The sequence below is a fragment of the Chlamydotis macqueenii genome, chromosome 18, assembly GCF_036417535.1.
Source record: "Chlamydotis macqueenii isolate bChlMac1 chromosome 18, bChlMac1.mat, whole genome shotgun sequence".
Lineage (NCBI taxonomy): Eukaryota > Metazoa > Chordata > Aves > Otidiformes > Otididae > Chlamydotis > Chlamydotis macqueenii.
The window spans coordinates 1,387,559-1,413,362 of NC_141573.1; the positions used below are offsets into that span (position 1 = coordinate 1,387,559).

At 71.5% G+C, this 25,804-nt stretch overlaps 5 protein-coding genes across 7 annotated transcripts in view; 1 reads left to right on the forward strand and 4 right to left on the reverse strand.

Annotated features, from left to right (window-relative positions):
* Positions 1 to 3,214: 3,214 nt before the first annotated feature.
* On the reverse strand, positions 3,215 to 6,059 carry ACTG1 (actin gamma 1). Its single transcript, XM_086762053.1, has 6 exons — positions 5,930 to 6,059; positions 5,449 to 5,579; positions 5,124 to 5,363; positions 4,360 to 4,798; positions 4,063 to 4,244; positions 3,215 to 3,979 (listed from the first exon to the last, which is right to left on the reverse strand). Exons 2-6 carry the CDS (start codon positions 5,569 to 5,571, stop codon positions 3,836 to 3,838), a joined length of 1,128 nt encoding a protein of 375 aa, XP_086618179.1. The 5' UTR covers positions 5,572 to 5,579; positions 5,930 to 6,059; the 3' UTR covers positions 3,215 to 3,835.
* Positions 6,060 to 9,681: 3,622 nt separating this feature from the next.
* On the forward strand, positions 9,682 to 12,736 carry FSCN2 (fascin actin-bundling protein 2, retinal). Of its 2 annotated transcripts, XM_086762344.1 has the most exons (5): positions 9,682 to 10,817; positions 11,669 to 11,825; positions 11,927 to 12,048; positions 12,127 to 12,294; positions 12,384 to 12,736. In XM_086762344.1, the coding sequence occupies exons 1-5, from the start codon at positions 9,995 to 9,997 to the stop codon at positions 12,587 to 12,589; spliced, it is 1,476 nt and encodes a 491-aa protein (XP_086618470.1). In that variant the 5' UTR covers positions 9,682 to 9,994; the 3' UTR covers positions 12,590 to 12,736. The 2 variants fall into 2 exon arrangements, with proteins under 2 accessions (XP_086618470.1, XP_086618469.1); XM_086762343.1 differs by having other exon boundaries at positions 11,927 to 12,294.
* Positions 12,737 to 13,168: 432 nt separating this feature from the next.
* On the reverse strand, positions 13,169 to 21,731 carry FAAP100 (FA core complex associated protein 100). 2 transcript variants are annotated; one of them, XM_086762529.1, is made up of 10 exons: positions 21,688 to 21,731; positions 21,067 to 21,278; positions 20,002 to 20,120; positions 18,734 to 19,698; positions 17,425 to 17,575; positions 15,897 to 16,687; positions 15,357 to 15,472; positions 14,520 to 14,636; positions 14,067 to 14,153; positions 13,169 to 13,926 (listed from the first exon to the last, which is right to left on the reverse strand). In XM_086762529.1, exons 2-10 carry the CDS (start codon positions 21,229 to 21,231, stop codon positions 13,801 to 13,803), a joined length of 2,637 nt encoding a protein of 878 aa, XP_086618655.1. In that variant the 5' UTR covers positions 21,232 to 21,278; positions 21,688 to 21,731; the 3' UTR covers positions 13,169 to 13,800. The 2 variants fall into 2 exon arrangements, with proteins under 2 accessions (XP_086618655.1, XP_086618654.1); XM_086762528.1 differs by having other exon boundaries at positions 15,336 to 15,472.
* A 215-nt stretch (positions 21,732 to 21,946) lies between these two features.
* LOC147598433 (uncharacterized) lies at positions 21,947 to 22,574 on the reverse strand. Its single transcript, XM_086762199.1, has 3 exons — positions 22,476 to 22,574; positions 22,241 to 22,370; positions 21,947 to 22,165 (listed from the first exon to the last, which is right to left on the reverse strand). The coding sequence occupies exons 1-3, from the start codon at positions 22,567 to 22,569 to the stop codon at positions 21,964 to 21,966; spliced, it is 426 nt and encodes a 141-aa protein (XP_086618325.1). The 5' UTR covers positions 22,570 to 22,574; the 3' UTR covers positions 21,947 to 21,963.
* Positions 22,575 to 24,212: 1,638 nt separating this feature from the next.
* NPLOC4 (NPL4 homolog, ubiquitin recognition factor) overlaps positions 24,213 to 25,804 on the reverse strand; it is a 28,459-nt gene continuing 26,867 nt past the window's right edge. The window contains exons 16-17 of the mRNA XM_086762200.1: positions 24,744 to 24,846; positions 24,213 to 24,406 (exon numbers count right to left, since the gene is read on the reverse strand). Coding sequence (XP_086618326.1) covers positions 24,249 to 24,406; positions 24,744 to 24,846 — 261 coding nt within the window. The 3' untranslated portion in view covers positions 24,213 to 24,248. The remainder of the gene's footprint in view (positions 24,407 to 24,743; positions 24,847 to 25,804) is intronic.

A 25,804-nucleotide genomic window follows, 5' to 3' on the forward strand; every position in this document is an offset into this window, starting at 1 on the left:
ACTAAAAAAAAAAAAAAACAACGAAGTGAGACGAAAAGAAAAAAAAATGACGAGTTTAAAAAAAAAAAAAGAAAAAAAAAAAAGGAAAAAAGGATTAAAAACACAAAGGTTTTATGAACAGCAAACTCTATGTAAAGGCCTTTTAGTATGGAACTTTTTTTATTGATAACTTGGCTTATGAATAAATATATGAACCGTTCTGGCTCTGCCGCGGCGTCCCTCCCGGCACCCGCCCTGCACCCCCGGATGGGCACCCTGCACCCCTGGGACGGGCACCCTGCACCCCCGGATGGGCACCCTGCACCCCTGGGACGGGCACCCTGCACCCCCTGGATGGGCACCCTGCACCCCCTGGGATGGGCACCCTGCACCCCCGGATGGGCACCCTGCACCCCCGGGATGGGGACCCTGCACCCCTGGGACGGGCACCCTGCACCCCTGGGACGGGCACCCTGCACCCCCCGGATGGGCACCCTCCACCCCCTGGGACGGGCACCCTGCACCCCCGGATGGGCACCCTGCACCCCTGGGACGGGCACCCTGCACCCCCTGGATGGGCACCCTGCACCCCCTGGGATGGGCACCCTGCACCCCCGGATGGGCACCCTGCACCCCCGGGATGGGCGCCCTGCACCCCCGGGACGGGCACCCTGCACCCCTGGGACGGGCACCCTGCACCCCCCGGATGGGCACCCTGCACCCCCTGGGACGGGCACCCTGCACCCCCTGGGATGGGCACCCTGCACCCCCGGATGGGCACCCTGCACCCCCGGATGGGCACCCTGCACCCCTGGGACGGGCACCCTGCACCCCCGGATGGGCACCCTGCACCCCTGGGACGGGCACCCTGCACCCCCTGGGATGGGCACCCTGCACCCCCGGGATGGGCACCCTGCACCCCCTGGGATGGGCACCCTGCACCCCCGGATGGGCACCCTGCACCCCTGGGACGGGCACCCTGCACCCCCTGGGATGGGCACCCTGCACCCCCAGTACGGGCACCCTGCACCCCCGGGATGGGCACCCCCCCCAGTCGGGCCCTGCACCCCAATTGTGGGCACCCCCCGGGACCCTGAGACCCCTCCAGCGCCGGGCACCCCGACCTGGTGGCCCCACGTTTTGGTGGCCCTGCTGGGCTGGGCAGGGTGGGGCAGGGGCTGGGGGGGTGCGGGCGGGGATTTGGGAGGCGCTGGCAGGGACGGAGGGCGCAGGGGTGCCGGAGCGGGGAGGAGGAGGGAGGAAGGGGCTGCGGGGAGGGGGGGGGGGTGGGGGGGGGGGGGTGCAGCCGGGACGAAGCATCCGGCTCCGCTGCGGCCCCGTCCCCGCCGCGGGGTGGGGGGGTGGGGGGGGCAGGGGGACCCGGCGCGCTCCCACCCCCACGTGGGCTCAGACGGGCAGGCAGAGCTCGCGGGCCATTGGCCGCGCCACAGCCAACCAGGGGAAGCCCGGATGCCGAGCCCGGCGCTCATTGGCTGGCGGGGAGCCCCTTTGTTCTCACCACCCGGCTGCCGTTAACCCCTTCCCTCCCGGGGCGGCGAGCGGGGCCCGGAGGCGGCGGGGGGAGAGGGACGAGTCGGGGGGGGGGGGGGGGGGGGTGTGCGGGTTTTGGAGGTGGACGGGGCCCCTTCCTGGACACCCCCCCCCCCGCACCCCCCCGACCTGCCGACCCCTCAGCGCGGAGCTGAGACCGCGCAAACTCGTGTGGTGCGGGGCGCGCGGCGGAGCCGTGCTGCCCCCTGGCGGCCGCCCCGGGCGGGCTGAGGGGAGCGGGTGGCGGGGGGGGGGGGTGCGGGGATGCGGGACAGGTGCGGGGGGCGCGCAGACAGCTGGGCGGACAGACGGACGGGCAGCTGGCGGGGGGGGGGGGGGGGGGTGCCGGCCATTTGGCAAGCGCGGGTGCTGGGTGGCCCCGGGGGGGCTCCTCCTGCACCAGCCCCCGCCGGGATCCGGGGCGCGGGGGGGGGGTGCGAGGCTGCGGGGGGCACCCAGACCCCCCCCCCCCAATACCAGGCCCATCCCGGCCCAGGCCGCGCCGTCCCAGCGCCGTGCGCTCGCCCGCACCTCCAGCTGTCACGGCCCCCCCCGTCCCTGTCACCCCCTGTCACCCCCCCCCCCCCCCCCCCCCCAAAAATCCACACGGTGACCCCCCCGGCAGCCAAACGGGGACGGGCAGGCAGCGCGAACTCGCGGCGCGGTGACCCCGTCCCGAGCCGGCGCTGACAGCCGCCCGTCGTCACCCCGCTGCGGCACGCGGTCCGGCGGCTGCGGCCCTGCACCAAGCCCGCGGGGCGTCGAAGCCGGCCGCGTGCCCCCGGAGCGAACCGCACGCGGCCGCGCCGGCGGCTTTGGGCGACGCCTGCCCCGCGCCGGCGAAGAGGAGGGGAGGAAGAGCAGCGGCCCGGCCGGAGACGCTCGTGCAGGGCTCGGGAAGGGGGCAAGGGGAGCGCGGCTGCTGGCCCAGAACCGGCTCAGCACGGGGGGGGGGGACGTGCCACAGGGATCGGGCTGGCAGAGGGGGTCCGGCAGCCCCGCGCCGCCCCGGGGGTCGAGGGCAGCCGCAGCGCCAGCCAGGGCCTTATTTGCTGCAGCAGCGCCCGACAGCGGGTTCTTCCTAATTAATTAGCCAGCTTCTCTCGCCCAGCAGCAGCGAGAGCAGCGCTGGGCCGCGCCGCGGGGCCTGGCAGCAGCCGAAACGCCGGGCTCGGAGGTCTCGCTCCCTTGCAGCACCCGGGGTGCTGTGGGGTGCAGGGCTGGGGGTCCCTGCCGCCACCAGCCCCCCCTGCAGCCAGCACCCAGCCCTGCTCCCCCTGCACGGCCCAGGCAGCGCTGCGCTGGAGCACGACGGGCACAACCGCGCCAAAGCCGCTCCTCCAGCAGCGCCTGCAGCCAGCGCCGCGCCCCCAGCGCCCGCTTGGCCCCCGGACAGCCCTTTTCACCCCAAAAGCGCCTCCCGGCTCCACCAACCCCCTCCCAGGGGAGGAGACCCCGGCAGCTGGGCTCCCCACCCACGGGGGGACAGCTGCACCCCCCCCAGCCCCACACGCGGTTCACTGCAGCAGCTTTTTTTATGTATTTTTTTTTTTTATTTTCCTTACACAATGATGTGTTGTTGGGCATTACAATTTCTCAACTTTAGGATGACTTACAAATTTTGGTTTTTCCTACCGTCATGTGAGAACATTAAGGCAACGTACAAAAATCTGACATAAATTAAACGATGCATAAATTTACAGGTGTCAATGCCAAGTTTCAGCAACTCAAGTCGAGTAACTTCAGCCCCGTGATGTCGACTGGGAGACGGGTGGGGAGGAGGATGAAGACTGGTTCGTAAGGCTCGGATGCGATATGTTTTCCCAACCTTGCTAGAACGGCAGCGACAGAAGTGAATTCTCGATGGACTCCTACCAGCCTCTACAGGAAATCTGGAATACTCCACACTGGATGTTCGGCGGCTCTGGCTCCCAATACCCTGTACACACCGGTCCCGGCGCGGGGAGACGGGCGCCGGCAGCGGCGCGGGGGCACGGGCTCTCCGGGGGGTGGGGGGGCTGCAGCAGCCCCGCGGGCGGGAGCCGATCTGCACAGGGTATTGCGCTCAGGCGCGCGCCGGGGGAGCGGGGAACTCGGGTGACAAGGGTCAGATCAAGCGACAGCGCGAGCATCCAGTGCTGACATTTATCTAACATCAGGTACGGACTTTCCAAGGGCAAGGTTCTTTTGAGAAAGGCTTGTTCCAGTTGTATGAGGCTAGCGTGAGGTGTATGGATTTGCCTGGGCAAACATACACTCGCGAGACAACCCGTGCAGCGGGCGCAGGCGCCTGCCGGCAGTCCGTTTAGAAGCATTTACGGTGGACGATGGAGGGGCCGGACTCGTCGTACTCCTGCTTGCTGATCCACATCTGCTGGAAGGTGGAGAGCGAGGCCAGGATGGAGCCGCCGATCCAGACGGAGTACTTGCGCTCGGGCGGGGCGATGATCTGCGAGAGGAGAGCGGTTCAGAGGGGCCCGGCCTTCCCCGCCCGCCCACCACCCCGGCCCGCGGCGCCCGGGCGTTTCTCACCTTGATCTTCATCGTGCTGGGCGCCAGGGCCGTGATCTCCTTCTGCATCCTGTCGGCGATGCCGGGGTACATGGTGGTACCGCCGGACAGCACCGTGTTGGCGTACAGGTCCTTCCTGATGTCCACGTCACACTTCATGATGGAGTTGAAAGTGGTCTCGTGAATGCCGCAGGACTCCATGCCTGGGGAGGGAGAGCGGCAGGGCGGTCAGGGCACCCGCAGCGCCTCGGCTCGGGTCGCGCCGGCCCCACGCCAACGCCGCCGGCCCCGCGCCACAGCGCCCCGGCCCGCACCTACCCAGGAAGGAGGGCTGGAAGAGGGCTTCCGGACACCTGAACCGCTCGTTGCCGATGGTGATCACCTGGCCGTCGGGGAGCTCGTAGCTCTTCTCCAGGGAGGAGGAGGAGGCAGCGGTGGCCATCTCCTGCTCGAAGTCCAGGGCGACGTAGCAGAGCTTTTCCTTGATGTCACGCACAATTTCCCTTTCGGCTGTGGTGGTGAAGCTGTAGCCTCTCTCTGTCAGGATCTTCATGAGGTAGTCTGTCAGGTCACGGCCAGCCAAGTCCAGGCGCAGGATGGCGTGGGGCAGAGCATAACCCTCGTAGATGGGCACGGTGTGGGTGACACCGTCCCCAGAGTCCATAACAATACCGGTGGTACGGCCGGAGGCGTACAGGGACAGCACGGCCTGGATAGCCACGTACATGGCCGGGGTGTTGAAGGTCTCAAACATGATCTGAGGGGAAGAGGAGAAAAACCCAAAGCCATCAGTGCCAAGCAGTGAGCTGGGTCGCTCTCAGCCGTGTTAGAACACGCATGCTGACATGCAAAAAACACCCCCGAGTGTGTGAAGGAAAAAGCAAAGAACGCAGGCAGAAACACAAATGAAAGAAACCTGAGGCGTCAGGGGAGAAATGCCAGGAGTACAGAACCCTGAAAACGTCGGGAGAAAAGAAAAAAAAACAAAACACAAACTCAGGTTTAAGATGTCATAACAAGAGGAGGTTTGTGGCTGCGACGAGAGGAAGGGGCGGCCGCCGGGCAAGGCGGGGGGCGGGTACCTGCGTCATCTTCTCTCTGTTGGCCTTGGGGTTCAGGGGAGCCTCGGTGAGCAGCACGGGGTGCTCCTCGGGGGCCACGCGCAGCTCGTTGTAGAAGGTGTGGTGCCAGATCTTCTCCATGTCATCCCAGTTGGTGACGATGCCGTGCTCGATGGGGTACTTCAGGGTCAGGATGCCCCTCTTGCTCTGCGCCTCGTCCCCCACGTAGCTGTCCTTCTGCCCCATCCCCACCATCACGCCCTGGGAGAACGAGGCGGAGTCAGCGCCCGCCCGCCGGCAGCACCGCCCCGGCCCCCCCCCGCCTCCCCGCGCCCCTCCCGCCTACCTGGTGCCGCGGGCGCCCGACGATGGAAGGGAAAACGGCGCGGGGGGCGTCGTCGCCGGCGAAGCCAGCCTTGCACATGCCGGAGCCGTTGTCGATGACGAGGGCGGCGATCTCCTCTTCCATGGCGGAGGCTGTGCGGGGCGAGGCCCGGTCAGCGCGGCCGGATCGGGCCCCCCCTTCCCGGGACGGACCCCGGCCCCCCGCCCTCCCCCGCCGCCCTTCGCTGTTTGAATCTCCCGCGCCCTGACGTCACCCGCCGCCGCCACCAATCGCGACGCGTCTCTCCATATACCGGTCAAACGGGCGAGACCATTCCAACATGGCGGAGGAGGGGAATGGGGGGGGGGGGGAACGGTATGACCATAGCCCACCCGAGCCGGGAACGAGCCCGCCACCCCCCGGGGCTGCAGGAGAATGGGGCGCCTGGGGAGGGTGGGGGGGCGCGGGCCACGCCCCGCGGCCGCCGGGCCCGTAGCGGTACCTGTGCGGGGGAAGCTGCTCTCGGCGCTGGGGTAGACGGTGCCGCCTGGTTCGCTGCCGCCGGCTGAGTGAGACCGTCCGGCTGCCAGCCCCGCGCTTTTATACCCAGGGGGCGACGGCCCCGCCCACCCGGCCGAGAACATCGCCATATATGGAGATCTTTCAGAAACACGCCTTCTCATTGGCTGGCGCGGCCCCGGCCACGTGGGGCGGCTGCCGGGGCTGCCCCCGCCCCGCGGCACCCCGGAACCTGCATGGGGCGAGTGGGGGGGGGGGGGCGGCGGCGACCCCCGGCCCCGGCGGGGCCCCCCGGGCAATGCCGGGCACCCCCCCCCCCCCCCACCCCGGGGCAGCGCCCGGATCCCCTCCGGTAGCGCCGGGCCCCCGCCAGGCCTCGCCTCCGCCCCGCACCCCGAAAGTGGCACCGCGCCCCCCCTCCTGCGCCCCATCCCCCGGGGCAGCGCCGGGCGTCCCCCCGGGCAGCACGTGCAGGGCCCCGGGGCAGCACGTGCACCCCTCGGGCAGCACGTGCACCGGCACCCAGCACCCCCCTTCCCCCCTCCCCCCCCCCCCCCCCGGGCAGCACCCGGGGACCCCCCGCCCGCGGCACCCGGCACCCTCGGCGCCCCCCGCCCCGCCAGGGGTTCCGCCCGGCCCTCGCGCAGCGCCCCGCGCCCCAACTCTGCGCCTCGGCAGTGCCGCCCCCGAAAAGGCCCTGCACCCCCGGCCGCGCCCGGTGCACCCCCACGGGTGATGGCAGCGGGTCCCACCGGTGACGACCCCACTGCCGTAAGCACCCCCCGGCTGCCCTGCGCCCCACGGGCAGCACCCTGGCAGCGCCGGGCACCCCGAAAAGCTGGGCCTCAGCCCTGGCGCTGCTGCGCGCCCACAAACGGTGCCGATGCCCCACGGGTGGCACCCCCCACGGGCGCCCCCCCGGCCCGCCCAGAGCATCGCCCCGGGGAGAGCCCCCCGGCACCCCCGCAGCCGCTGTGCCAGCCCGCCGGGCCGGGACCCTCCTTGCGTCACAGGCCCCCCCACTTCGTCAGGGGGTGCCGTGGGCTGGGCGTCCCGCGCTGCAGGTGGGCGTCACGGGCACGGCTCGCACCCGCGCACTGGGCCGGAGAGCCACGCACCATGGGGGGTAGCCACACGTGACGTCAGGTAGCCACGCACCATGGGGGGTAGCCATGCACCATACCAGGTAGCCACGCACCATGGCAGGTAGCCACACGTGACGTCAGGTAGCCAAGCACCATGGCAGGTAGCCATGCACCATACCAGGTAGCCATGCACCATACCAGGTAGCCACACGTGATGTCAGGTAGCCGAGCACCATACCAGGTAGCCATGCACCATGGCAGGTAGCCATGCACGATTTCAGGTAGCCATGCACCATGGCAGGTAGCCACACATGATATCAGGTAGCCAAGCACCATACCAGGTAGCCATGCACCATGGCAGGTAGCCATGCACGATTTCAGGTAGCCATATACCACGTTGGGTAGCCATGCGAGATGTCAGGTAGCCACGCACCACGGCAGGTAGCCACACACGGTGCTGGAGGCCCACACACCGAGCCGGTAGCCCACACCGGCTCCCACCCCCCCCAGCCCCTCTGTGCTGGGCGGGCGCGGGGAGGCGGCGGGTCGCCGGCCTTGGCGTGGCCCACGTCCCTGCCGGCGGCGGGAGCTCGACGCCTTCCCAGGGATTCCCAGCGCCGCGCGGGGACGGAACGCCTCGCGCCAAGGCCTTCCTCGGCCGGCCCCGCCACCGAGCCTGGACGGTTGGCGTGGGGGGCGCGAGCGGGGCCGTGGCACCGGGCTGGGCGGGGGGCAGCACGACCAGGGTGCCGGGGTGGGTGGGGGGCAGCGGGGGTCCTGCCCGCATCCCGGCCCAGCTCGAGGGCTGTCCCGTCACCGAGCCCTGGTCTGGTGGCCCCGTGGCCCGCGGAGGGGCTAGGGGCTGGCGGCTGGGTGGGCACTGGCTCCGTGGGCTGGGGGTCCGGCCCAGGGGGGCTGCGTGGGTGACGGTCGCACCCCGTTGCTCCCCAGCCCGGGATGGGGGCACCGGCCGGACGCCCCTGGTGTGGGCGCACAGGGGTCCCCGGGGCCGGCAGCCCCCGCCCGTGACTCAGGACCCCCACGGGGGCCACGGACACTCGTGGGGGGAGGGGTCCCGGCCCCGGCGCTTCCTCCTGCCCAAACAAGGAGCCCCGCGCCCGGTGAGCAGCGGCCGGGGGGGGGGGCGCGGGGTGCGGGGCGGGCGGTCCCGGCCGTATTAGGAGCGATCGGGCCCGGAGCGGCCCCGGCCCCGCCCCGCGGGGACCTTCGGCCCCGGAGGAGGAGGAGGAGGAGGAGGGGAGGAAGGCGCCCCGCCCCGCCCCGCCCCGCCGCCCGTGCGCAGCCTCCGTCGCCATGGTGACACAGCGTCACCGTCCCCTCCGGTCGCCATGGTGACGGGAGGGTGTTGGCGCGGGGGGGGGGGGGGGTGATGATGGGGAGGCGTCCCCAGGGCCACCCAGCCCCCCCCCCCCGGCCCCCGCCGTGCCCCGCGCAGGAGGGGCTGTCACGAGCTGTCGGGTCTCAGCGCGGAGCGGGGCCGCAGCGCGTGGGGAGGGGTCCGGCTGTCCCCGGGCCGGGGGGGCGCAGGGACGGGCTGTGGGGCAGGGCCCAGGCTGCCCCCCCCTCCCCCGATGGGAACCTGACCCCCGCCGGGGGGGGGCTGGGGGGGCCGGCACCTATAAATGCAGCTCCCGGCTGCCGTGCCGGGCAGGTGCCGGTGGGCGCCCGCCGAGAGCCGGCGCTGCCGCCCTGCCGGGCCCCGGGGAGCCCACCAACCCCCCCCCAGACCGCCCCCCCGGCGCCCCCCAGCCCATACAGGACCTTGACCCACTTATCCCGGGCCCAGGCCCGAAAGCCGACCCGTATCGGTTTCGGCAGGGGTCACTTACATCGCACGGCGCTGCGGCCCGCGGCTCGGGTAACGCGGTGGCGTGGGGGGCCGCGGCAGCCCCCCCGGCGCGGTAAGAGAGAGCCCGGCCATGAAAAAGTCATGAGGCAACCAATCCCCGGGACCTGTTTTCGGGAACAATAACGGCACCGCGCTGACACCGGAGCCGCGCGGCCGGACGGAAGGCGGCAGCGGCAGCCATCGCGGCCGAGGCCTCGCCGCGGCACGGCGGCGTCGCCGGCGCACGGCCGGTCCCCGGCGCAGGGGGTGGCACCGGGGGTCCGAGCAATTTGGGGCACAGGCGGAGAGCGTCCCTGCCCGTCCCCGGGTCCCTGCCGTGGAGCGTGGCCGAGGCCGGGGGTCTCGGCTGGGCTGTCTCCTGCCCCCCCGTCCCCCGCCAAGGCAGCACACCCGCACCGCCGTCACGAGCTTCGGGCGGTCTCAGCCCCGCGGAACCGAGGACCCCGCGCCCCGGCTGGGGGGCGGCCGTGACCCCGATCCACGGCCGCAGGAGGGATTTGGGGCCGCAGGACAGATGGAGGCCAAGGGCCCCAAAGCAGGATAAAAGGTTTAAACTAATCAAAATGCCTGGCTAATTGGTAAGGCGCTTAGGGGCTGGCCGGGAGGCGGCGCGGCTGGAGGTGACCCGCTGCTGAATCAGAGGGGCCGGTAACCTTAACCCGCCGGGAACGGATACGCCGGCCCGTGCCCGGATCGGGTTCCCACCCAAGTTTTCCACCCGCAGCTCGGCGGCGGGACGGGCGAGAGCCGGGGCGGCGGCGACGGAGGGCAGCGGTGCGGCCGCACAGCCCGAGGAGCCGCCCGGGGGGCCGCCGCGGCGCCCGCTCGCCCAGGGTTTCGGCGAAGGCCTCGCCGTAGGTTGCGGCCACCCCGGTGCCCGCCGCAATCTGGCCGGACGTTAATCCTACCTGCGGCTAATTACGCGGGCCGCGGCCCCCAGCCCACCCCCCCCCCCGCAGCGCCCAGCCGTCCGGCCGTGCCAGTGCGGCAGCGGTGCCGGGGCAGCGCGGACGTCCCCGCGGGTGCAACCGGCCGCCACGCCCGGGCTCGGCAGGGCCGGGGACCCCCCGCCAGCCCCCCGCGCCGGCGGAAGATGCCAACGAATGGGATCCACCAGGTCCTGAAGATCCAGTTCGGGCTGATCAACTGCGAGAGCCGGTACCTGACGGCGGAGAGCTTCGGCTACAAGGTGAACGCCTCGGCGCCCAGCCTGAAGCGCAAGCAGATCTGGACGCTGGAGCAGGATGAAGCCGACAGCTCCGTCGTCTTCCTCAAGAGCCACCTGGGCCGGTACCTGGGTGCCGACAAGGACGGGAAGGTGCGGTGCGAAGCCGAGGAGCCGGGCCGGGATGAACGCTTCAGCATCATCACGCAGTCGGACGGGCGCTGGGCGCTGCAGTCGGCCCCGCACCGGCGCTTCTTCGGCGGCCGGGAGGATCGGCTGTCCTGCTTCGCGCCCAGCGTGACGGAGGGCGAGCTCTGGACCGTGCACTTGGCCATGCACCCCCAGGCCAACCTGCTGAGCGTCAGCCGCCGCCGCTACGCCCACCTCAGCGCCCACGAGGACGAAATCGCCACCGACAGCAACCTGCCCTGGGGAGTGGACGCCCTCATCACCCTCTGCTTCCAGGACAAGAAGTACAGCCTGCGCACGGCCGACGAGCGCTACCTGCGCTGCGACGGCACCCTGGTCCCCGAGCCCGGCGCCCGCACCGGCTACACCCTCGAGTTCAAGGCGGGCAAGTTGGCTTTCAAGGACTGCGACGGCAAATACCTGGCGCCCACGGGACCCACCGGCACCCTCAAGTCCGGCCGCAGCTCCAAGCCGGGCAAAGACGAACTCTTCGACCTGGAGGAGAGCCACCCCCAGGTGGTCTTCACCGCCGCCAACGGCAGGTTCGTCTCCATCCGGCAAGGTAAGGGCTCCGCGCCCCGAAGGGATCCCCGGCACCGGCTCGGCCGACAGCGCCCGTGGCCACGGAGGGTCCCCCGGGACCCCCGCCGCGGCAGGAGACCCTGCAAGGGGGGGGGGCTGCGGCCAGGGGGGCTCTGCAGGGCTCCGTGGGTGTGCGTGGGGTGTGCACACGCGTGTACACGTGGGCAGGGCTCCGTGCGGTGCCTGCAGCCGCACACATGTTTGTGCAGGGACGACGCCGTGTGTGCACACGCGTGTGCGCAGCCCTGTGCAGCCCGCGTGTGTGTGTGTGCAGGGCTCCTCCCAGCACAGCGTGTGCACGCGTGTTCACGGCTCCCCAGTGCTGCACACGCGCGTGGGGCTCAGCGCAGCGTGCGGGGCTCTGCGTCGCCGTGCGGGGTACGTGTGTGTGTTTGCACACGCGGCTCTGTGCGTGTGCTGAGCGCCCAGGCAGGAGGGGCCGTGCAGAGCCGTGCCCGCAGCCGGCCCCCCATGGCACGGGTCCCAGACGGCACCACGGCCCCCAGCGCCCGCGGGGGGTCCCGAGCGGCCCCCGTGGGCCGGGGCAGCGGCCGTGCCGTGCCCCCGCCCGCCCTGCCAGCCCGCGCGCGCCGGGAACGCGGCCGTGCCAAGCGGCTTAGGGCCGGGTGACGGTGGCGGGCAGGCTATAAATAAGGGGTCTGTGCGCCGCGGCGCTCACCAGATGGACGTGGCGGCAATCAGATTAACCGGCCCAATTAGCACGATTGTTCGCAGAGGGATTTACCGCTGCCGGGGAGGGGCCGGGGAGGGAGGGCGCAGCCGCGGTTCACGGGCGCACGTGGCCGGCGCGACGGCCGCTCCCGCCCGCAGGCGTCAACGTCTCGGCGAACCAGGACGAGGAGCTGAACCACGAGACCTTCCAGCTCCAGATCGACCGCGACACCAACAAGTGCAGCCTGCACACCAACACCGGCAGCTACTGGACCCTCGTGGCCCACGGGGGCATCCAGGCCGTGGCCACCGAAGTGTGAGTGCGGCCGTGCCGCGGCGCGGGGCTCCGGGAGGGGACTGGGGAGGGGCCCTGGGGGGGCCAGGCTGCCCCGGCTCACGCTTTCCTTCCGCCGCCAGCGCTGCCAACACCATGTTCGACATCGAGTGGCGCGGGCGGCGGGTGGCCCTGCGTGCCAGCAACGGCCGGTACGTCTGCACCAAGAGGAACGGGCAGCTGGCGGCCGTCAGCGACGCCGTGGGTAAGTGCCGGGGGCGGGCGGGGGGGTCCCGGCGTCGGCACCCCCACCCCGGGGAGCTGAGGGCCGGGGTCCGCGCAGGGGAGGACGAGGAGTTCATGCTGAAGCTGATCAACCGCCCGATGCTGGTGCTGCGGGGCGAGCACGGCTTCGTCTGCTACCACCGCGGCTCCAACCTGCTCGACTCCAACCGCTCCGTCTACGACGTCTTCCACATCAGCTTCAGCGACGGCGCCTACCAGATCCGAGGTGGGGGAGGGCCGGGGGGCTGCCGGGGCAGGGGGCTGCCGGGGGGGGCAGGCCAGACCCCGCTGACGGCCCCCGGGTTCTCTGTGCAGGCCAGGGGGGCAAGTTCTGGTACGTGGCGAGCAGCGGGTCGGTGTGCAGCGACGGGGACCTCTCCGAGGATTTCTTCTTCGAGTTCCGGGAGCGGGGACGCGTCGCCATCAAAGGGAAGAACGGGCGGTACCTGCGCGGGGACCCGGCCGGCACCCTGCGCGCCGACAGCGACTCCGTGCTGCGGGCCACGCTCTGGGAGTACTGACCCGCCGCGGTGGCCCCTCGCCGCGGTGGCCCCTCGCCGCGGCGGCCCCCAGCAACGGCTGGCGGTAGAGCCGGCGGTGGCACCATCCACGGCAGCTGTGTCCCCCACGCCCCTCGACTCGCGGCATTAAAATCAGTCTGGATCACGCCGGGCAGCGCCTCGCCTTCCGTCCCTCCCGCCGCGGCCCCAGGGCTGCGCGGGTGAAGCCCCGGGACCCCCCCGTCCCCCTCTCCGTGCCCAGCCCGGAGCCCGTAACCCCGGCAGGGCCCGGTGGGAAGCCCCCGCGCCCCGAGGAAAGGGCTGATCCTGCGGGACATCCCGGCCCTGCCGCTGCTGTGGGACGCAGGGACCCCCCGGGCTGCCAGGCGGTGGGTGCGGGGCAGCGGCGGGTGGGAGCTCGGCAAAGCAAACCCGCTGCGGGCGCAGGGCCGAGGGGCTGCGCGGGGAGCCGGAGCGCGGAGCGGCTGGGATGCCCATGGGCGAGCGGGAGGGGGCTGCAGCCTGGCAGAGGGCCGGGGCGGGGGGCACGGCGGCGGCGGCCCCACGGGGAGAGGGAAAGGAAAGGAGACGGGCACTGGCTGAGCGGCACGATCGTTTTCATGGCAGACGACAGATTTACAGACACTGGAGCGGTGCGGGGAAGGACCGGGCCAAAACACGCCGCACCGCCACAGAAATACAAGATAATTTATAGAAACAAACGGGGGAGCGGAAAAACCCCCCTCCCCTGCCCAGCAGAAAATGGGGCTCCCCCGGGCGGGCGCCCGCTGGGCACCCTGGCACAGCACCCTGTTTGTCCTGATCCCGAAAGGCAAGGCGGCACGGGGGCACAGCCCGCAGCCGGCGCGGCGCCGGGAGAGCGCTAAACTACCACGGCTAAAACATCCACGAGACAGCACGGCCCGGGGGGCTGCCCGCCGGCGCGGCCGGGCTGCGTGGGGGGCGGCAGGGCAGGCCCGGGCCAGCCCAGGAGCCCCCGCTCGGCCGCCGGAGCCCCACGACCCTCCGGTGCTGTCGACAACACGACCACGAAACACGCACACACACACACACACACGTGTCCCCCCAGCCCGGACCACCGCTGCCGCGGCCTCCCCGCCGGCCCTCCCGCCCGGGCCCGCTCCTCCTCGGCGAGGGGCTCTCCCCACCGCTGGGCGCCCACCCCGGCCGGCGGGGCTCGGGACCCCCGGGCGCGCTGGCCGCCCCTCTGCTCACAGGAGAACAAGGCTGGGGTTGCGCAGCTGCCGGTAGATGTGCAGGAGCTTCTCCGCCGTGGCGGCTCCCTCCTCGCCGAGGGGCAGCCGCTCGCGCAGGGTCTGCGCCTCCTTCAGCAGCATCTGCGCGAGGGAGACGGAGCTCGAGAGACGCCCGCGGGCTCGGGGCCGCGGCGGGGGGAATCCGCAGCGGCCTGTGCCCCACGGGGAGGGGGCCGGGGCGCGGCGGGTGCCCACCGCCCCGGCACGGGCTGGCGGCTCACCTCGTGGTTGGCCTGGATCTGGCGCAGGTACTGCATGCGGAGGTCGGGAGGGCCCGAGCCCTGCGCCGCCTGCTCCAGCACCAGCGCCTGCGGGGAGCAGAGTTCTGCTGGGGTGCGCGCCGGGAGAGCCGGCAGCACCCAGCGCCGGGACCCCCAGCCACGGCTCCGGGTGGGAGGCAGGTCTCCGCCACCCTCACCGGTGCCGAAACACCTCAGGGAAGTCCTCGCGTGCCGCAGGGGCCCCGCTGCCAAACCACCTGGGGCCCGCAATGGTCCCCCACTCCCCAGCCCTGCCGGGTTGTTTGCTACACGGCGGTGCCCGAAAAACCCTCCCGGAGCACCCGGCTGCAACCCCCAGGCTTTGGTCCCAGGGCTTTGGCTCGCTTAGGGCCCGCCCCCCCGCCCCCCAGGGCCACCCACGGCCGCCGGGCCCCGCGGCGCGGGCGAACGTACCTGGATGCGCCGGACGACGGCGTGGTGCGTCCTGCACATGTGGGCCAGGGACGGGCTCTCCATCAGGATCTCCACGGCCTGGATGGGGCCGGCCGGGCTGAGGTCGCTCATGGCCACCTGGGACGGGGAGCACGTCCTCACGCAGGGCTCCCCAGGAGCCTCCTCCCCCGCCCCGATGCCCTGCACCCCCCGACCCCTTTGCTCTCAGCCTGGCGCGGGCAAACGCAGCAGAGACGCCGCCAGCCCAGCCGGGCGCGTCGGACCCCTCGCCCAGCCCCTCCGAGGGGCGTTCGCCCCCGGCTCGGCCCAGGCGGCCGCTGAGCGCCAGGCGAGCCCTCGCCCGCTCCTCCAGCCCCGGCCAGGGGCGAGTGGATGCCCGCTCCCCGCTGAGACGCGGGGCCGCCGCCCCGGCGGATTTACTCGGGCGGGCTCAGCTCAAGGAGAATCAGCGCTGCCGCTAATCACGCCGGTGACATTAGTGCTCTCGAGTGTGAAGCAACCTGAGCCAGGTCTTTGCCAGCACGCAGGCGGCTGGGCCCCTCGGCGCGGGTTCAGCTGGCGGCGCTGGGAGAGCTGGGCAGCAATTAGCATCTCTCCCTGGCGCTCAGAAGGGGATTTTCACATTAAGGGGGTTCAGGCTGCAGCAGGTCACGTTTACACCCCGAATCCAGCCGTGATTTCCCCCCACTTTGCAGAGCCAGCAAAGCACAACCGGCCAGAGCAGCTCCCGGGCGCGAGCGAGGGGCTGCGGGACGGAGCCGGCTCCGTGGGACGGGGGGCGCGGGGAGCTCCTCTGCGGGCTAACCCATTCCTTGCCTCTCGGACAAGCAGCTGCACCTCGCCTCCGTCCGGGGCGGCGCCGCGCACCGATGCCACCTCCCCGCTGCTCAGCGCCTCGGCCCCGGCGTTCTCAGCCAGCAGCCAGCGCAGCGTGGCACAGCTCAGCGGCACATCTGGGGACAAAAGGAGAGAAAGCACAGCTCGTTACACCGATGAACGCCGTCCCTGCGGCTCAGCAGCCCCGCGCAGGGCAGAGCGATGCCGGAGGGAGTGGTGCGGGCCTGGCGCGGCCCCTGCCAGGCCGGGGCTGGCACTGGGGCCACCCCTGTCCCTGCTGAGACAAGCCAAGCTCGCTCACGGCACTGCCACCGCGCCCATGCGCTGGCCCGGGGGCACACACACGCCGGCGCGGTGACCGCGCGGGGTCGCGCAGCCGTCCCTGCCCAGGGAATGGGCCGGTGACCGCCCCGGCCTGTGCGCACGGGCTGCGGCAGCGCCATCCCAGCGTCTCCCGGGACTGCCACAAGCCGGGATGCAAGCGCCTCTCCGCAAGGAGACGCCCAGGAGCTCCCGGGATGCTCCTCTCCGGGGACCCACCTGAGCCGGAGGTTTTCAGCGCATTTTTCAGCAGCTCCGAGGACACCCGGATGGACGCCGCTGAGGGGGGCGGGTTTCCCTCTCCCGGGGCGCGTGGCACCTCGCCGTCTTTCACCTCCTCGGGCTCAGTCTGCTCCCGGGATACTTTGAGGAAGGTCTCCACGGGGTCTGGGGGGGCGGGGGGGGCAGCGGCCGGCGGGGAGGCATCGGGCCTGGGGGGGCTGCTCTCCAAACGGAGGCACTGCAGCATGTCAATGGTGCACTCGCTGAGCGGCAGGCAGATCCCCTCTCTGTCCGGGGACAGGATGGGCGAGTCGTCCAGCAAGAGGTCATCCAGGGCCTCGGAGGAGTCGGAGCCGCTGCCCAAAATATCCCGTAAACTGTAGTAGAGGGCACAGGAGATGGTCAGAGGCAGGTCCAGCTTGGCGTCCGCAGCAGGGCCGAGGGGCAGCGTCAGCTCCCTCTTGTTCCCGGGGAGGAGCTGCTCGATGGGGAAGGTGAAGGTGGTGGCCGAATCCACGGACTCCTCCTCTAAGGCACAGGGGCTGGCCAGGAGCTGAACGCAGAGGGTCCAGCCCTCCTCCAGGCTGTACTCGCTGCAGTTCTCCAGCAGACAGGAGATGGTGACGGTATCCTGGAGCAGCAGGCAGCTCCAGTTGGCAGTGACGGTGCAAGCAATGGGCTTCTGGCCTTCCTGGCTGGAGAGCAAAGCCGCGCTCACGTTCATCACCTGGTTCAGGCTGGCCAGGGCTCGGTTCTTCTGGTCCACCGCCTTCTTCAGGAAGGAAACTCTGCAGGGACAAAGCGGCGGTGTTGGAACAGCAGGAGGGACGGCGGCCAGGACGCCGGGGCAGCGGCGGGAGCGTGGCGGAGGCCAGCGCCAAGGCTGCCGCGCGAAGGGCGCTGTGCCGGCGCCGCAGACGGGACGAGCAGTCCCTGGCACGAGCCTGGCGCCCTGTGCTGCCCCGGGAAGCCCCCGGCTCCCTCTCCAAGGCAGCCCCGGCTCCACGCTGCCTGCAGGGCCGCTCTGCCCGGGAGCCCCCATCAGCTGAGCCGACCCCGAGGAGCGGCTCCGGCCAGCCAGACCCCGGGAATCCCCCGTCGAGGAGAGGGGGATCCGTCCGCGTCCCCTCCCTGCACGCAGGCGGCCGCGGCGGCACGCGCCTGCCCTGCCTGTTACCGCCGCCTTGGCAAGCGCGGCGGGGCGTCTGGGAGCGCCTGGCACCCTGCCTCTCCCACCTTCTGCCGCCGAGGCTGTAAACACCAGCCTGCCCGCAGCGCCGGAGCCGGCTGCTCCCAGGGGAGCGGGGCGGCAGGCAGGGCTGCCCTCAAACGCTATTTTTATCCCGGCCAGGTCGGGGGGGAGCTTCCCAGCCAGGCTCCCGCTCTCCGGAAAGGCAAACGCTGGAGCAGTTTCTGCCAGGGACCTCACGGCCGACGCACGAAAACCCGGCGCGGTGCCCGCGAACCCAGCAGCTCGCCGAGTGAGGAGCGCGAGCGCGCGGCACTGAGCAGCCCTGCCCCGTACCTCTCGGAGGTGTTGCCTATCCCCGAGAGCAGCTCCTTAATCCTCCGACCGGCCTCGGCAGGCGTCAGCTCCGCGTCGGCGTCCTCGGGGCTGCACAAGCCGCAGCTCATGAGGCGGCCTTTGGCTGACAGAGCCAGCAGCTCCGACTCACCTGCGGGCACAGACAGCGGCGGGTCAGGCGAGGAGAGGCAGCGAGAGGGGGCCAGGGAGGCGGCCAGGGCTTCCCTGACGGCTGCGGGGCGTGGATGCAGGGGGACGGGGAGCACAGGACGGCACTGCCTGCCCCAGGACAGCGGGAGCCGGAGGTATCACCCCTGTCTGCAGAGGGGCGTGACGGAGACAGGACAGGGAGCACAACAGCACGCCACCTCGCACGCAGCTCCCCGAGAAAGGAAATGTCCCCCTCCTGCCTGTCCCGTCCCCGTCGCCCCAGCCGTGCTTCCCGGAGCTGGCCGCCCCCAAGCCAAGGCCAGCAGCAGCTGGGGGAGGCACCGGGGGGGGGGGGGGCACAGCGCCCTGGGAGCCAGCGCTGCCATGCAGGGTCCCCGGCGGCGAGGTGCATGCAGCTCTGCGGGCAGCGAGCGGGGCCGGGCACGGGCAGGGCACCCTGCTCATGCCTGGGTGCCCCAGGAGCCTCTCCTCGCTCACCTGCCTGCTCCGGCCCCCTTCGCGGCTCGTGCTGCCCCGTGCGAGGGGCTCAGCTACGCCTGCGAGACGCTTTCCCCCCCGCGTACAGGCCCTCTGCTCCCGTTCTCCACGCCCGAGGGCCAGCGCTGCGCCTCGCTGCGCGCCCAGGCCGTGCTCGGGCACCGCGCGCCGCCCTCGGCGGGGAGAACGAGCACCCAAGCTGCGGGGCTGCAGAGCGCAGCGCGTGCAGGCTCCGAGCAGCCGCACAGCAGCCCGCGGCCCAGACAGCGGCCTGAACCCCCTCTCTGGGGCGAGCCCCGTCCCAGCCCGCTCGGGGCGCGCCGCAGGCCGCTCTCCGTGCCGGGAGCCCACGGGGACGGGCAGGGCTGCCGCGAGCACCCCGCGGAAACCTGGGTGGACTGGCCGCTTCCTGCGACGCCGTGCGGAGAGGAACCGTGAGCGGGCGGGGAAGAGCCGGAGCTGCCAGCACACCTCGCGTTCAGCCCGAGTCGGCATGCTGGACAGAAACGACTTACAAAACCGAGGGGAGTCAACAAGAACGGATGGAGGACGGAGCCCAATCTGCACCGTAAGGAGGGGTGGAGACGTAGGGGCCGGTACAGGCGGCTGTCCTGCCCCGCTCCACCCCAAGACCCAGCGCACGCCCCGCTGCCGGCAGTACCTTCTGACGCCCGAGAAGACAAGGAAAGAGCCACAACGCTACAGATACTTAAGCTGGCCGGAGACAGGACGGGAGGCAGGACGCCGGTGCAGCTCTCCGCGTCCTCGGGGTCGGAGGAATCGCCAACCCAGTCCAGATCGACGGCAGAGATGTCCGAGTGCGTGCTGTAATACATCCGGCTGCCGCTGCCGCAGGCGGCGCAGAGAATGGGCCCGCGCAAGTAGTACTCCCTGAGCTCCGGCACCGACGCCTCCTCCCTCTGATCCGCCTTGACGGCCACCATCTTCCCGTAGTGGCCCACGGCCACCACGCAGTCACAGCCAGCGTCTCCGAAGAGCTGCTCGTCCTCGGCGTCCTCCGCCGCCCTCCGCTCGGTTCGCAAGGCCCCGATGAAGACGATGGGCTCTTCCAAATGATGGAGGATTTTCACGGGGGGGTCTTGGTTTGAAACGTCGTGACAGCCGTCGACGGCCGGCGAAGAGCTGAGGGCCTTCAGCGGCACGGCGCAGAGCTGTCCGTCCGGGAAGCCGCAGAGGATCATGGGAGACTCCAGCATGGCAGCGTCGATCCCGAAGAGCAGGCTGAAGAGGGGCTCTTCCAGCACGAAGCCCCCTGAGCACCACAGCCCCTCCCCGGAGCCCACGGTGCCGGGGGAGGACGCGCAGCACAGGACGGGCAGGAAGTGGGAGGGGGGGCCGTCCCCCTCGTCCCCGGGCTGGGGGCCGGGGCAGAAGCCCACCTCGCTGACCTGCCGGTACGGGGGGCTCTCCTGCTCGGGGCGCGGGAGCTCGTGCAGCTTCATCCACCATTTGCCGTGCGCCTGGGACAAGGTGATGACGAAGTTGTGGAGCAGAGTGAACATGCACAGGCTGGCGTCCGGGAAGATGCAGGCGTCGGAGTCCACGGGGAAGGCGCCGGAAGGGCAATTGCTTTCTTGGCCGTCGCCATCCGTCTGCTCCATTAACCTTCAAGCAAACAGGGAAGAGCTCTTAGCCAAGCCGCGGGGCGAAGCCAGCGCTTCCCTTGGCTGCCTCTCATCTTGGCCCTCGGCAGCAAGCTCCCCGCAGCGCAGCTTTTAGCATCTGCTGCAAGAGCGGCGACCCAGAGAGAGCCCAAGCTTCCAACCGCATCCTGCTTCCCGCGCTCGCGGGAGGACGGGCGGGGAGAGGGCAGCGGTGAGGCCCAACGCGGCACCGTGGCCACAAGAAGCGGCTCTGGGGCTAACGGCGCGGGCTGGCTCGCATCCCCAGGGGCGGCAGCCGGCTCACCTGCTCTGCTGCTCCAGGGAGACGCAGTAAATGCCGCTGTGGGCGCAGAGGATGTAGAGCTGCCGCGGCTGGGGCAGCAGCTCCACGTGCCACACCTGGTCGGGGCAGCGGTACACGGCCTGCGTGGAAAAGCAGAAAAAAAATGTCACTTTCCTACGGCACCTGCGTGGTGGGGACGGCGCTGCCGGGCGCAGGTGCGAGCGCCGAGGGAGCCGGGGGCCCACGCTGCCAGGGCGGGCAGAGCCCTGCTCAGTCAGAAACCACTCGCTGGGCAGCGCTGCCTCCCGGGTACCCCAACCCAACCGCAAACCAAAGCCGTTATTTCCCGCAAGCGCGGATTACTAGCAGCTCCCAGGAACAAATCTATCCCTGGGCAGCGCCGCAGCTCGCGGCCCCAGCCGGGCTCTCCCGGGCGAGGGGCATGGCGTCGGGAGAAGGGGTGCAGGTGCGGAGGCGGCCCGTCGCTCCCGCTCCCCGAGGGGAGGGGAACCAGCGCTCAGAAAGCCGGGACGTGATCTACTTTCCCGAGAAGGAGCGCAGTGTAGGAGGCAAATCCTGATATTACAGCGGTGGCTTGCTTAGAAGCGATAATAAGAGCAAATTAAAAAAAGAAGCCGCGTACAACTCAACACGACGGCTGCTGTTAGTCACAGCAAAGACAATAGCGAAACCCTTTGTAGGTGAGAAATGAAAGGGACGTCGCTTCGCTCGGGGAGGAAAAAAAAGCCTTTCCAGCTCAATTAAATGTTTGTCTAGCAGGTTTAGGAGCGGGGCCAGGCAGCAGCACCCCCCGCGCCCAGAGGGGGCCTCGGAGCTGGGTAGGGGGGCCTGGTGCCGCTCGTGAATTTCGTTTGCGGGTGGGGGATCCCGACGGAGGGACCCCAGGACCAGGACCCCGTGGCCCCGGACCGGGCGACTGGTGAGGGGGGGACAGGACCGGAGTCCGCTCCTCCTTCGCCCCGTCCCGGGACACGGGCCTCGTGGGACTCCGGAGCACCCTCCCGGCGCGGGGTGGGGGGGGACGGGGGACGAAGCCCCCCCGTCCCGCCCCAGCAGCCCTCTCACCTTCAGCACCTTCCCCTCCTGGTCGTAGACGTAGACGAACTCGCTGCCGTTGGAGAGGTAGATCTCGTTCTCGTGGCACAGCACCCGCGGCTTGCCCGCCACCAGCCCCCCCACCGGGCAGCAGAAGCCGGCCAGGTAGTCCACTCTGTGGCCCACGTGTGCCATGGTGCCGGGGTGGGGGTGGGGGGGGGGTGGGGGGGCGCGCTGCCAGCCTGGGGGTGCGGGGACGGGGGTCAGCGCCGGGGCGGGGGGGGGGGGGGGGGCCGCAGCCGGCCCAGCCCCACGCTGCAGCAGCAGGCACCGGGGGGGGGGGGTGGGAAAAGGGGATGGGGCTCGGCCCGGCCCCCCAGGGCCGCTGACAGCCCCAGGCGTGCGGGGATCCGGCCCCGCAGCCCCCCCCCAACCGCAGGCCCACACCCACCCCCCCGTCCCTGGCCCCCCGCCCTCAGCCCCACCGCAGAGGCCCAGACCCCCCCCCAACCTCGGCCCCCCACCTCGCTCGCCCCCCCCCCGCCAGCCCCGCCCCGTCTCCCAAGGCCTCGCTCGCCCCTCTCCTCCGCGCCCCACACCTCGCCCCCCCCCCTCCAGCCCCCCATTCCCTCCCGGTGGGGCTGCGGGTACCGGGCGGGGGGTCGCGGGCGGCTCCGCTTTACGGCTGCGCGGCGGCGGCCGCCGCAATGGGCGGGGAGTTTGCGACAGGCCGTAAAGCGGCGATGGGCGGGTTTGAGGCGGCGTCCCCGGTACCGGTTACCGGGGGTGAACCTCCCCCCTCTCCCCCCCCGCCCCGGGGCCGCCGTGGCGTGGGGCTCACAGAGCAGCGAGGCGGTGCTGGCGGCAGCGGCTTTATTGATGGCGAGCGGGGGCTGGGCTGGCTCCCCCCTCCCGGGCTGTGCCGCGCTACTGCGGGGCGGCGGGGCCGCTGCGGGGCGGCGGGGGCGGCCCCCGGCGGCGGGGGGGCGCGGCGGGGCCGCGGGCCCGGCTGAGCTGCTCCACGAAAGCTTCCACCTCGGCGAAGCGCGCCGAGAGCCGGCCCAGCTGCTCCTTCAACCGGCTGAACTCCCGGTACAGCTCGTCCAGGGCCCCCGACAGCGACCGGATCCTGCGGAGGGGAGGGGTGAGGGCGCGGGACCCCCCGCCCCGGGAGGGGCACGGCCGGGCCCCGCCGCCCCCTCACCTGCCGTAGTCGGGCAGGACGCTCTGGTGGTCGAAGAGCAGCAGGTTCCTCATCTGGGAAGTGATGGCGAATTTCCAGTTGTCCAAAACCAGCGTCAGGTTGGCGCAGGCCTTCGCCGGCGCCCGCTCGCCTGCGGGGACCGGAGATGGGCTGGCTGCCCGCGACACCCCCGCCCCAGCGCCCCTCCGGCCCCGCGCCCCTGCCCGTGCCCCCCCCTCGAGCGGCGGGGGGTTACCGTCTGCTCCCTCGTCCCACGCCGCCGGCCGCCGCTTCACCTTGGCGGCGCAGCCCAGAGCCGCGAGGAAGAGGAGGGGGAGAAGCTTCGGCATGGCGTCGTCAGAAGGGCCCCGCTCGGCTGCGGGCGTCGCGTCCCCGAGGGCCGGGCACGCGGGACCCGGCGCCGTCGCAGCCGTTCCTGCGTCCTACCTGCGCTGAGGTCTGGGGCGGCGCGGACGAGGCGGCCGCTCGCCGGGCTCGGCTCCCCCGGCTCTGGCTCTGGCTCGGCCGCCGCCTTGGCTTTTCAAGGCGCTGGCCTGGCGCGGGGCCCGGCCGCACGCGGCTCCGGCCTTGATTGCAAACAGACCGCCGGGCCACGGCGGAGCAGGGCAACGGGGCGGCGGGAGAGCGGCGCAGCCCCACGCGGACGCCGGCGCGCGGGAGGCACGGCCCTGGCTCTCGTTTCGGGTGCTTTTATTCAACGCTACTCGCGGACCCCGCACCCGGGTCTGCCCGGGCCCGGCGCTGCACGCTGCCACGACCCCCGCCACCAGCAAACGGAGGGGAAAAAGCAAACCGCAGCCCGCGCGCCCGCTCGCATAATGCCGGCGGGACAAAGCCTCTGGTCCCCCTCCTACAACGGGGGCACGGGGCAGCGCTGGAACCGGTGCCCTGGGGGTTTAACAAAGGCCCGAGCCCACAGCGCCGGGGCAGGGGGGGCTCCGGGCAGGGGGGCAGAGGCCCTGGGAGAGGAGAGCTGAGCCCCTGGGGCACCGCAAGCAGCCCCCTGCACCCCCTCTGCAGCCACGGTCTAGGGGGCAGAGAGAGCGGGGAGGGCGCAGTAGGACGCCCCCCCCCCAGCGAGGAGGCGCTCGGAAGGGACGCGGGCACCGGGGAAGGTGCCAGCCACGGGGGCTGGCTCCCTCGCCAAGGGAGGTGGGCACCCGAATTAAGCAGCTCCCCCGCCACGGCTGCGCGCCCACGGCGCCTCGCACCTTCCCTGGGAGCCGAACCGCGCTCCGCGGGGTGACACGGCGCGCGGCCTGCGCAGCCGGGTGCCGGAGCGGCTCTGCCGCACGAGAGGCGGCGAGCGCGGCTCGGTGCCGCGTGTGCCGCGGGAGCGGGGCCAAGCCCAGAGCTGGCGCGTGCCCACCCCTCTCCCGCTGCCAAGGGGGGCCCCGTCCTGCTCCGGGAGCGCTGCCAGCGCGCGGGGGGGCCCAGCCTGGCAGCGCCGCCGTCTGCCCCGGCGCTGGGAACGGTTGTCTGCTCGCCGCGCCTGGGCCGCTCCGCGCGAAAGCCGGTGGCACCCGCGCACCCCCAAGGCTGGCGGCAGCGACGCACGCGGGCAGGGAAAGTGGGGGCGAAGCTGCGGGCAGGGAGACGCCACGGCCTCGCCGTCACCTCCGCTACAGCGGGAGGCTCTGGGCAGGCAGGCGGGCAGGGAGGGAGGGGTCCCGGCCGGCCACAGCCCCCCCCCGCGCCCCCAGCCCTCCCCAGGAGCCCTAGCACAGCAGCTGGGGGCGGCAGGGGGGTGACCCGTCCCCCCCGAACGAAGGCTGAGGTTAAGCCAGTCAGGATGGAGCCGGGGCGCCCAGCTCCCGCTGCGACGACGGGGCTGCCCCTGGAAGGGAGCGAGGAGCAACTGGGGAGCGCCGGAGCCCCCGCCCTGCCCAGCTCCGTGCCCCGGGGGGGGCCTGGGGAGGGGGGGGGGAAGCAGAAGGGAGGAGGGGGAAGGGACAAGCACCACTCCTGCTGCTCGCGGGTTTGCTCTGTATTGGAGGCGCGGGCGCGGCTAGGCGCGTGGCAAGCTGCACATCTCGCAGTGGTCCGTGCCCGGCTGGTTCATGAAGGTGCAGTGCTGGCAGGGCCACATGGCCACCGCCGCGGCGTGCGTCGAGCCGCCCATGGCGCCGTACTCCTGCAGTCCTGAGATCTGGACGCCAACCGTGCCTGCCAGAGGAAGAGCTCAGTCAGAGCAAGGGCGAACAGGCAGGTCCCCCGCCCAAACCCAGAGCAAAGTTCCCGTCCCGACCCAGGCAGCGGCCTCCCTGCCGAAGCACTGCCCCCGACCCTGCGGCCAGGCCCCTGGGGAGGCTCCGGGGTGGTGGCAGATCCCGGCCCCCCACGGCTGAGCGCTGCAGCGGGAATGGCTCGGGACCGAGGAGCAGCTTCCCTCCCACCCAAGCCTGCAGTGGCCTCCGCGGCGGCTTCAGAGCAGCACCCACCGGCCAGCTCGGCCCAGCCCTGCCCCCAGGGCCCCCCTCCCAGAGGAGCCCCCCTTTCTTACTGCAGAGCTGCTCGATGGTGGCCCACTGCTCTGATTTTTTCCAGGTCTGCGCGAGCTCCTCATTCTTGGTCCTCACGGCTTCCAGCAACAAGCTGATGCTGTCCTGAAAGCCAGACGAGGGAAATCAGCGCCGGATGCCCCTCCGGTGCCCAGGCTGGAGCTGCGACCAGCAAGGTGCCTCCCTGCCCTCCTCCACCGGCCACAGGAAGGCAGAGCTGCGAGTCTGAGCTGCTGCCCTCTCCTAAAAATCCCTTTGGGCTGCCCCAGCGGGGTTCACAGGCAAGGAGCAGGATGCGGTCTGTCCCTTCCGCTCCTCCCAGCGCTCAGACATACCCCGAAACCCCGAATGCTCCCTGTTCCTCTGCGTGGAGGTCATCACCTAACCAGGCTGCAGCCGACCGCCACGCTGCCCTGCGCGGGAAAGCGTGCCGGCACTCCGCGCCGAGCCTGGCTCCCCGGGCTGCGGACCCACCGCACCGGAGCCCGGCCCCGGCCGGGCCTGATCTCCAGCTGCCCAGGGTCAGCCCGGCCGCCCTGCGCACGCGCGGTCCTCGGCGCCCTCGAAGCCTCTGGCAAACACACGGCCCTTTCTGCTGGCGCGCTGCGTACACCGGGAAGGTCCGGCGGCGCAGATGTGAGCCGGGGGCCTGGGCTGCAGCCAAGCTCTCGGTGCCCGGCCAAGAGCGGCAGAGCTGCGCAGCCAGGAAGTCGTTCGCCTCACTGAGATTGGGGGCTCTGATCCCGTTATCATTACAACAGGAATTTCTGATTCTGAGATATTTTTAAAAATTTTTTCCAGCTCTCAGAGCCGCAGCCAAATTGGCTCTATCCGATCTGTGACCGCGCGAACAACCACCACCCCCTCACTGCTCCCAGCAGCGTGCTGAGAGCTCTTGGTCTAGTTGGGGCTTTGGTTTCACTTTTTAAACCTTCTCCCAACAGCTCAGCCTGGAAGAGGCATTGGGCCAGCGGCACAGCAGCCGGGGGACGTGCCCAGGGCTGGCAGGGTGGGTCGGTCACCGCACCGCACCGCGCCCCACGAGGTCAGGGCCCCGGGGACG